Here is an 11683-nt window from a genome sequence, read left to right on the forward strand (position 1 = left end):
GAGTGATTTTATAAAAGACAACAGCTGTCAGAATGATTTATTTACTGAGTTATTGAATTACACTTGAATTCACTTGAGGGATATACATGCAGGTGTAGCTGTGTGCTGCAGATGCTTCACATGAAGAACTGTCATGCACAGAAAAAGAGCCCAATTTTGTATCCAAATCTATTTTTGTTTTCCAAGTCAGGCATTATACTCACATTCTCCACTTACTAGAAGATACCAGATGCATATTATAAGAAACTGTAAGCTTCAGGTTACAGAAAAATTTCCAAGAAATCTTTTTGGAATGTGCCTACATTTTACATCAGACCATCACTGGACATAGCTAAGATCCAAAGTTTACCCCTCCTAAGTAGTAAGCAGCAGATTGGATTGTTCTTTTCAGCTCTTCTGCTGAAAAGTGGTGCTTGCAGGAAGGCAGGCCTTGTCCCATATTCCCTAAGGACAGACTCTGATCAAGAAAAGCTCACGTATGTCCCACATCAGGCACAGCAGAGTCTATCCTTCTTTCTGTACTGCTGGTGCCCACCCATGCCCACCCATCTAATTATCTGCAGCACTGGCTACTATATAATCTCTACATATAAAATTCTTCATATCATGGTGCCACACATTCTTAACTGCTAAAGTCATCATGGTGCTCTTTAGAGGTAAGATGGTTTGATCTTAAATGAGCAGGAATTAGTGGCAGAGAGAATGAATACCCAGGTCTTCAGAGGTACCTATGTAACTAACTACCACCAATTTCTGTCTGTGGTGAGCTGAGCATAAGTAAATTGGTGATGCTCTGGTCCTCAGAGCAGCCACCTTGTTGCTGACACAGGTTCTTGCACCAGCAAGAAATTCAGGGTTGCTGTCTGTGAGATATATCTGAGTATTACCCTTGTTCTGGGGAGGGTGAATCTCTTTGAACTATGTTAGATGCAGTCTGTCAACTGGAAGGTGTCCCTGCCTGTGGCAGGGGGTTTGGAGCTAGAGGATCTTGAAGGTCCTTTCCAACCCAAACCATTCTATGATTCTATGAACTGTATTATGTATCAGGATCTGCAGCAAGGAAAGAGACTTTATGCAAAAATAGAACAATCCCAGCCAGTTCTATGAGGCTGAAAGTACTTCCCTAAAAAATAACAGGACTCACATAAACCAATTCTGAAACTACTGGGAATGCCTGCAGTCATGGAAATACTTCTTAGCAACAATCTCAGAAAATGAGAAAGTAGTGCTGAAAAGAAGCATTGCGACATTGTTCTAGTATAAGCGTGCCTAAATAGAGTGCCATGAAGGGGGTTTAGAAATAAATTTATACATAAAACTAGAATTCCACTTTAAAAACACCAGGTTTACCAGGAAGTGCTGTGGATAATGAAATAGATGAGATTTGAGAGCTATCTTCTAGCTATCTCCCTGTGTGAAGACTTTTAGATAGCAAAGAAAGATAACAGACTGCCACTAAAAGATACAGCAAAGAGCTTGTGAGGTTCAAGCATATCCTTTGGTACAGTGCACAACAGTGTCCTATTAGCGTGTTTACTATTAGTATTAGTGTACTTACAGTAAGTGTAACCCTCACTAGATGATTAGATGGCCTGGCACATCAGTTCCACAGGAGTGGAGACAGACACCAGTTCACTATGCCTGTCAAACAGGTTTGTTAGGTCCGCTCTACAAGTTGCGCCAACTCTGGCTATGTCACTTCTTATTTGGAGCTGTCTTGTACCGGGCTTGCCTGGGGCACAACTGGAATGAGCTCAGGTATGCCTGAAAAGTACCATGTAGATAGACCCTCAAATCAGTCTAGAAGTCAAATAAGGGCCAATGAGATAATGAAAACAACAAAAAGCACATCTGGAAAAGCACTCCAGAAGCTCACTAGCATAGGTCTGTGGAGCGCTGTTTTATGGGCACCCTTCAGAAACAGTACAAAAGCACTGGTGAGCAACTGTGGTGCTAAAGGAACTTAGTGAAAACACTGTTAGATTTTCCTTACCGAAAATGCTAACAGATTTTCCATTATGTGCACTTAGTTCCACCTCTCTGCTTTGGAACTGCTGTATATTAAATTACTTATAGTGCATTTGGAAATGACAGTTTTGTGTGAAAAAAATATGGCTTGGTTTACAGCTTGGAAGTAATTTTCCATTTGCCTGGAGTAATGCATGTGCTACCCCTAAAGCTTTAATTCTTTTCTTTTTTTTTCTCTCTGTTAGTGGGACTATATTTCTTGTTATGGCAATTTGATTTTTCTCTCCCTTGGAAGATGTCTGTGCCTGGTTTTGCCTGGGTAGTCTAGTTAGTCAAAACATAAAAATAAACCACAAAATTTGGGAAAAGTAACTCACTGTTTGTAATTCTAACATGTAGAGTTCTAAAGTGCTAGAAACTGCAGCATGTGGGAACTCTCACAAAAATGGTACTCGCTGTCTTTCTAACGTTGCTTTCTTATGTTCAAAGCCCATAAAAAAAACCACTTTTCACAGCAGGACAGGTCCTGACTTCGCACTGAACAAGGTAAGGATCCCATGGAAAATAGTCATTTAAAGTCATTTATGTCATAAGGTATAAAAATATAAAAAGAAAAATTACAGTTTTCACAGATGACCTTAATTTTGACATTTCTTAAACGTTGGGGGCTTCACCTCGCTATCTTTAACTGTTTTGGGTTTTTTAACACCCCCCCCCATGTGAAAAGTAGTTTTCACAAAGGTTCTGTATTTTGATAGTTGGCCTATTTTAATAATTTAAATCTCCATATAATAATTACATTTTTTCCTACAGTATTTTTCTGTGGCTCTCTCTATTATGTAGTAAAACTACTATGATAAAATAATGCATACATTTAAAAATAATAATTAAGATCTCTAAAAAAGTGCGACCTATCAATTTTTCCTAATTAGCTACACTTCTGGGAAGACAAACAATACCAATTTCAATAATACAAAAGGCAGACTCTATATGAATACTTGAGGGAATTATATAGAGGAACTTAATGCAGTAGTAAAGGAATGATTGATAGATTGACATCAGCAGAAAAGGGAAAAAAATTACATGTAAATTTACAAGCTGTAAATTTGAGCTAATCATGTACTCCAAGGCATCATTCAATATCATTAAAAATTCAAGTGTTTTTAAAGCCAAACATTCAAGCAATTAAGTGCTTAAATCATGACTGAATTTTTACAATAACAAGGATCAAGTATAGCATGTAGAAATTAAAAATTTAAAAGGAAAGGAAACGCATTTAGTATATTCAACCTACCCTTAAATTAAAATGCAAATGGCATAGTGACTGAAGTCCTATACATAGCTGCTGCAGGTCTATGCACACGAGATACCACTATTTTCTAAACTGCTTTGAAATGCTCAGTTAAAAGTATAGAATGAATCACAGAATCATGTAGGTTGGAAGGAACATCTGTAGGTCACATAGTCTGAGCTGCTGACCGGGAGGTTGCTCAAGGCCCGGCTCAATCATATTATGAATATCTCCAAAGATGGATATTTTACAACCTCTCTGCATACCTGTACCAATTTTTGCCCACCTTCATAGTAAAATATTCTTTTCTTTAATCAGATTCCCCCCTCACCCCCTCAACTTGTATATATTACTTCTTGTCCTATTGCAGTGTATTTTCAAGGAGAGTCTGGCTGTGCCTTCCATATAACCTTTCATTAGACAGTTGAAGACATCTATAAGATCTCCCCTTAGCCTTCTTTTAGCACTGAAAAATAGTTACTTTCGGCTCCTCCTCATACACCATGTTCTCCAAGCCCCTGTCCTTGATTGATCATTGCTAGACTCATGCCAGTATGTCCTCATCTGTCTTGTGATGGAAAGAATGAAACTGGACACAGCACCTTAGTTGTGGTCTCACAAGTGCCAAACTGAGTAGAAAACCCACTTTTTCTGCACAGCTTCTTGCTAATGTCTGTAATGTTGCATGAGGGTTTTCTCTCCCTTTGCATTTGCTTTTGTTGAATTTCATGGTGTTCTTGTCAGCCCATTTTCACAGCCTGGCTGGGTCCCTCCCAATAGCAGTGCTGCCCTTTAGCATATGGGTCATTCTCCCCAGTTTGGTATTGTCAGCAAACTTGAAATACACCATAAAAACTCACTGTTAATATTTGCAGGAAGGAAGGAGGTTGGTAAACAATGACCTGACTTCATTCTTGTTAACAGCTCACTAGCATAATTTGGGGAAGCAATATTACTCTGTATCCTTAGCCTGAACTGGAACAGGCCAGTTACCACTGAAAACTGAAAAAAGGCAGTTTTAGAATTGTGCCTTTGGCAAAGAATCTTGTGTTCTCAAATGTAGTTAGGTGAATAATCACTTTTTTTTTCCTTTCTTACAGTATCAGTATTACAGACCATTTTTCTACAGAGGACCTTAAAATGAGCTTTTCTTTAAAAAATTATACTTCCCTGTCTTTCCAAATAAAATAATGACAATGTGAAAGATATCTTAAACTTCATTTGTGTTCATTTTTATCATTGTGGAATATGGGGTGTAATTTTAATGACTATGGGATCATACTTCTTATTTTTCTATACTTTGGAAAAGAGAAAGTATCATAAAGAAACTATTAGCAGAGTATATTTTTCACATTAAATGTTTTTGCCACTACTTTGAAGAATGTTTGACTGAGCCAGCTGTACTAAAAATCAATTAAAATGCATCTGAAAACTTCATAAAGAACACAGCAAGAAATTGCATGGCGTACAAGATAATAGTTGGAAGGAAACACCTGAAAGCAGGCTGAGGACATGCATATCAATCCTCCTGATAAATTACTAGTCAGAAATTAAGCAAGATGACTGCTCAAATACCATCAAATTTGAGAATGTCCATTCAGATAAGCTCTCACATTTAAATAAAAGGGGCAAAGAAAATCTCTCTGTGATTCATGTAGTTATTTTTCTGTTCGGAATGACATGAACAACAGTAGTGCCTATTGTATGGTCTATATTATTTGAAACACAAGGACACCAAAGTCTACGTTTTGTCTCTGAACAATGCACGCTACATAGGATGAGTATGCCTGTCACCAATCAAACCTAATTACTGTCATGTAGCGAAGCAGCACACTACATTGTTGTAGTAGCTGGGGCTTCTGTGAAGAAAATGGGGTGAAGCTATGTTTAAACTGTTCTGAAAGCACAGCCTATCAGGATGCTGCACTCCCTCTGCTCACATTAACTGCAGGTGTTAATTCACCTAAAAGGGAGATTTGGTATCTTTAGCCTTACCAGCAGGTATGTTAAGTTGCTTTTCCTTTTCTACAAGCAAATTCTGATAAGATGGCTGTAATGTTTCATAGTTTTGTTAGAGCCTATATATATATTGAAACAAGATTTTTTTTTTTAAATGAAGAAACTTACAAAAGACATCTCCTCTAAGTCTTTTCTCATGGTTGATCTGATTCTCAAAATCTTCCTTTTCATCTTCATCTGACTCTTCTGCCTCCTCTTTTTCAGCAGCTTCAGTTTGTTTCTCCTCCTCACTGTAGCTCCCACCAAGATCAACACCTTTATAGTCCAATAACTGCAAGTGAGTCTTAGAAGACGGTGTCACGGCTGTTTCTGGGATTGTATTCTTGAGAGTTTCCTGCATTTTCACACTGTTTTTATGTGCAAGAAGTTTCTTAATTGTGTCCTTAGCTGTTCCAGGGATTCTTGCAATTTCCTTCACTGACTTTTCAGGGATAACTAGAACCAAGAAGAAAATATTACATTTTCATCTAAGGAATCATTCAGCAATGACAACATTTAATAAATGGGACCATGGTGTCTTTTACAATGACCAGACAACCACACAGCCGAATTCTTTACTATGAGATACAAGTTCAGCTCTGCACAGAACCCTGTACACATGCACTTGTTTAGCTCTGTTGTATAGATGACCCTCTGTTTCAGTTACAGTGAAAAGACCATAGAAACCCTCTACAATAACCTCATTTGGATTCCTCTGTAACACAGGCCACAGAGCCCCTTAGATTAATTATTTTTACACTGGAGCTTGCATAAGAAAAATTATCCTTCTTCAATTTGTGGACTACTAAAAGTTGTCCATGGAGGTGTGATTCCCTGCATAACAAATGTCAGCCTACAGCCATCTTCTGTGACCTTCTCTGGCCTAATTTTCCTTGCACAACAGGCTGCAAGCCACTGAAATGGAACGTATTTTGAGAGGAAATACATCAAGCTGCTCCATCACATCTGATTTATTTCTAAGGGATATTTAGTTCTAAGAGGTAAACCCAAAAAATTTAGAGAGGCATCCAAGAATGCCAAATTATTATCTTCTTGCAATTCCAAGGTGGACTAGAATTTAAGTGTAAAATTTCCTGAGATTTTTACTCTTTTATGATTCCTCTTGGCTACAAACTAAAAAAATTAAAAAAAACCCCCCAGCTTTGTAGTATATTTCAACTTTGTATTTTGCTCCAAAACACAAATTCTGCCAGAAGTGAAAAACTTAAAGTGGGGTGAAAGTCAGTTGAGATTGCTCAAATCTGTAAAACAACAAAAAAAACCAAAACAAAATCAAATTCAAACACCTGAATGTGGAGGTTTTGCTATTATGAAGTATAATAAAGGCAAATATAGTCTCTATGCTCGGGCAAAAATTTCAAAACATTCATTGGTAAGAGGACATTTTTACTTTTACATTGTAGCCCTGATTTTCAAATCATGCTTTCCTTGTCAGCATGTTGAGTCTCAAGTCACAAACCTTTTATTTCCTTTAAAATTCAATTTTTCTCTCCCTATAATCCTCAAACTGTGTTTGGATGCTTGAATAAAGGACATTTTTCATAGACCCATTTGAAGATGCATTTTTAAGGATGTGGGGAGGCAGGATTGATTTTTCCACCAATGGTGGGACCCAGTAGCAGCACAGAGGGCTCCTTTAAGACAGTATGTTGCCCAGCTGTTCTCCGTGTTCTCTTATGATGGGAAAATTAGCAGTTGACATGAAATGAGGATGGATTTTAGTTACATATTAGGAATAACTTGCTTACTATCCTTGCTGTAGGATAGTAAAACACAGGAGCAAGACACTTAGATTATTCGAATTGTATCTCTAGAATTTTTTAAAAATTATTAGGCTACCATCTGTCATTAATGTACTGGATATGATCTGCCTCAAAGCAAAAGAGCAGACAAACTGATCTTTTTAGTCCCTTCCAAATGTACTCTTCTGTCATCTGAGAAAGACTGATGGCTCTGTGCTGATGGCCAAATCATAACTGAGGGTTAAAGCCAGGACTACTTTGGATCATTTTGTTCAAGGTATGTGTACAGTACAAAGCAAATTCAAAGGAGAAATTATGGTAATACTTCAGGTGTGGAAGGTGTCCCTGCCCATGGCAGGGGGTTGGAACTACATGATCTTTAAGGTCCCTTCCAACCCAAACTGTTCTGTGACTCTGATGCTGCAGTTTGAGTCCTGTATGTGAAGTACGTAGAAAATAATGTGAGCTGAGCAGTTCCAGTGTGCTGTACAAAAGCTCTTCCACAGACAGAGACTATTTCCACCAATGGGTTAGAATAGCCTTATATACTCTTTCTTATCTTTGATTTTCATTCAGTATTGATGTTGCAGTGACTATAGCCTTTTTGGATTGCAAATGGTGGGGGAAGTCAGCTATTTTTATTTCCTGCTGCTTTTGCTGTCTAGTGATGAAATTATCAGGACAAGAATATATTCCTATTATACTCCTCACTTTGTAATAGTAAAAACTTTATAGTAGTATTCTGGGCAGATGGACTAGACTTGTAACCTTGGATTGTACTTTTTTTCCCTGTGTGTTTCTTTTCATGCAAACATAGCAGAAGAAAAACACCAGATAATAAAATAAAATCATAGTCTAGTAGGGAAAAAAAGGAAAGAAGCCTGAATTTATATTCACTCCTGGAAAATACAATTCTACCACTGAGAATTTGCCACATTTTATTTATGGCAAATACAAGTACATGTTATTTAGTATAGGTAGAGAATTAGACTCTCTGTATGCTCACTGGAGCATTCAGGCTTTTTGAGGCTTCTGTTGGAGGTATGAAGTAAATGGATGACAATAAAATATAGATCAAAGCTGAGGTTTTTATTTTTCTTTTCTTTTGGATAAAACTTGCAGCCTTCCTTGTCAGATATTTGCAAGTAAGCTCTTTACTAATTCTCAACTAAGTAAGACTTTCCTCTGGAGGATGACGTAACGAAGGATGTAAGGTTCTCTGGGTTTAAACTCAGAATGCACCAATAAAAATTACAGGAAAGCTTAATTCCAAACACATTTCCTCTTGACAATCAGTAACAAGAAACATCAGACTTAATAAAGTGTCTATGGAGATTCTCAAGCCAGGACTGACTGGTCAGCCAATCTTAAACATCTGCTATTAGTTTCTGTTTTTAAGTTTTCCTAGTCAAATTAAAAATTCTTACAGGTCAACATAATAACCTCTGTGGTGTCAGAAAACCAGTCTCCTTGTATGTGCAAAACTAAGCAGTGCAAAAAATCAGCTGACAGGAGTGACAAAAATAGGGGGATAAAACTGTATAAAACCCCATGCACTTGCACACTCCAGTTTGCTGCTGCAATATGTAAATCTATATGCTCATGGGGACAAAGGGGGACACCAAGCATGTTTTAAGGATGTATCACTAGTATCCTTCTAACCTGTATTCAGCTTTAGAGTAGCCAGAGGTGCAGATTTATGGCTTTATATGACTCACCATAAATTGCAGGAGGAATAATCCAGTGTAAGGATAGAGCACCTTAAACTCATTGAATCCACTGCCTGTGGACTTGCCTGAATGAACAGGTCCTCTCTGACAACCCGGGATGATACAACTGAAGCAGTAATTTTTCAGGATCCCTTGTCCCAAGATGTGTATATAATGTACAGGTGTTGCTCACAAACATTTGTGCATTTATCTATCTGTATGAGTGCATAGAGAGTTTTGGAAAGTGAAATTTACTGCATTTCATTCAGGTCTTCCTTATGTACCTTCCATCAGGAAGCATGCAGATTGATGCCTCCTGCTCTTTTGCAGTTTGTGTTTATTGCCCTAGTATGAAAATATTTCAACTTTCAAAAGTATTTTAATCCTTTGAATGAGAGACAATTAAAGGAAAAACAAAGGCAAATGGTGGCTGAGGGCTAAAATTAAATCTTTTCTGTCATCAGTCGCTGTACAAGATTATAAAACCACAGAAATGTCTTGGTGTAGGATGTCTAATGATGAAGTTGCGAAAGTTGAGATGGAAAAAGTATAGAGAAAGCAGATGCCAACCCCCCTTCATTGTGTAAAGGGAAATACTCAGGGGATGATACAGGAGAGGGACAGATCGTAATCTGTTCTCCTTCCACATACCCTGTGACAGCAGCCAGTGCTGGCTGGTGCTCCGAACATAAGGGGGCTGCAACATGAGACAGCTTGCTCTGCACTCCAGCAGGCACTGTGCTGCTTTCACCCTCATACCTAGCAATATACTTAAAAACCCGGTGACAGACAAGCCTAGGAGATTGGTTTACAAATCCTCTTGTATCTCCCTTTGTAGCTTCTGTATAAAAAAATTGGAGAGGGGACGAGGGATGCAGACAACCATTGACCGTGTTTAATCTGTAGATATGTGTAAAGATTAGATCAGCAGGACATAGTTTCAGAAATCGTTCTGAAAATTCTCAACCTCTTTTAGATAGCCTTAAGAGAGCCTGAAAGCTTTCATAAATATGTTAAAACACAGATTCTAGACTATTATTCTCTTTTAAGCACCATGGAATATAATCTACCAATGTATATTCCTGGCCTTTTGCATTTCTAAAATTCTTACCATGTTATTTAGGGAAGGATGTTTTGAGAAATCAGGGTAAGTTCATCACACTGGACTATGCTTAATATAAGACTACACCAGTCAGCAATGCTTCCAGTAGGAAATGTGGGGTGACAAAAGCCTAAGTGTTATTCACGAAAAGCTGACAGCAGTATTTGGCTACATACTGAAGTGAATTTTAAGAATCTTGCCAGTGGTATGACCAGAATTGCTTTTTAAGCTTTGAAATTTTATTACGTTGAACCCAACTTCTCTCCTCAATTAATAAGAAAGCAAAATCATATGTGGGGTTTAGGGGCTACCCTATGAGCAAAAAAGAACATGAGTAATACAATAGGCACAGAGAGAGTTGGAATGACTATTTATTGGCATTTAGATATCCTGCAAAGCATAATGAAGAATAGCGATCTCCCTCTCCAGAGTGTCATTGTTGAGTTCTGCCTGAAAGTTGTAGGCTTTAAGTTAATACTGCTTTTTCCTGTTATTTTGTAGTGTCTTACCAAAAAAGTGAATCAAAAATAGATCCATTTTTTCCCCCAGGAATCTTAATTGCTTATGGAACCTTATGAGACTCTAAAGTAAAAGCTGAAATACACATAGAAGCATGCAGTGAGGGAAGTGTGGTTTTTCAATGCACAATAAGAAATCAGGAAACACATGAACCTGAGAACAGCAACAGATTGCAGGAAGATGGAGGCCAGATGTGGAAATGGCTAGAACCCTTTTAGGGAGTATTTGAAAGATTACATCTCTATGGATTCTGTGTGCTAGAGACAGTTTGGTAAGAGCCTCTGATGTTCCATGCATATAGGAGTGTTAAATGGCAAAATGGTGCCTGAACAATCAAAGGTCGTATCCATACAAGCAGTACTGTCTTAAGCCTGATGTTTCAGCAGCTTTCTCCTGAAGTTAGTATATTGACATACAAATTGAATGAAAGAATTTCCCCCACTTTCTGTGCAAAAGAGAATTTTATATTACCTTACTTTTTAGGTTACTTGGTAGCATGAGGAGATGTGGCCATAGAAATTTCATTATAAACAATGTTCTTAGTTACTTTCATTTCATACTCTGAAAATTAAGCTATAGATTAAAATGTTTTTCATTTGTTATAAAAAGCTAATACTGCTGCCATGGTAGCCTGTTTGTTATATAGTAGAGAGAGTTGCCATAAAGAATTAATACTTCCCTGTGAAAACAGGATTCTCACTTTGTGGGAATAATTATGTGGAGTATTGAGGACATATTTAAGAAGCCTTTTGTTTATGTGCAGCACAACCCCAGGACCAAGTGCTAGGAGCTGGGATGGGCTGCAGGAGCTGCAGCCGCTGCCACCAAAAGAAATGTGAAGCCACATCCTCCAAATTCCCAGGATGGTGTTCTCATCCTATTAAATCCAATAGCAAAACTTCCTTTGGCTTCTATAAAGCCTGTTTTCCCTGTTTCTTCAGGACAAATGTTCTTTTCTGTTCTACTTGCAATTCCTAGTGGTACTATGAGACTTAGGGACTCATAGACAAATCGAATTTGAACAATATTTGTATGCACTATTCAATGACTGGTACAATCAATATATTATTTTATGGAGAGGTCTTGCTTGATTGGTATTGAAGCAATGTTCAGCATGTCATTTCCTAGAAAATGCCTTATAACCATCAATTATCGTAGAAAAACAATGTATCACTATTCCTGACATCCAATAGTACTCACCAGCACAATCAAATCCGCTTCCTCGGTAGCCCTGTTTACATTTGCATTTGAACGATCCTTCGGTGTTGAGGCACTCTGCATGCAGGTTACACCTGTGTGTATTTGTCACACATTCATTTACATCTAGGGACAG

The 11683-nt window shown here is 37.8% G+C and overlaps 1 protein-coding gene across 1 annotated transcript in view; it reads right to left on the reverse strand.

Moving 5' to 3' along the window:
- Positions 1-11673, reverse strand: part of EGFL6 (EGF-like-domain, multiple 6) — a gene marked incomplete at its 5' end in the record, with an annotated part of 19143 nt that extends 7470 nt beyond the window's left edge. The window contains 2 exons of the mRNA XM_010021419.1: positions 5387-5713; positions 11551-11673. Of these exons, the coding sequence (XP_010019721.1) occupies positions 5387-5713; positions 11551-11673 (450 nt within the window). The remainder of the gene's footprint in view (positions 1-5386; positions 5714-11550) is intronic.
- Positions 11674-11683: the final 10 nt, after the last annotated feature.

Source organism: Nestor notabilis, unplaced genomic scaffold, assembly GCF_000696875.1.
Source record: "Nestor notabilis isolate BGI_N333 unplaced genomic scaffold, ASM69687v1 scaffold13579, whole genome shotgun sequence".
Classification (NCBI taxonomy): Eukaryota; Metazoa; Chordata; class Aves; order Psittaciformes; family Psittacidae; genus Nestor; species Nestor notabilis.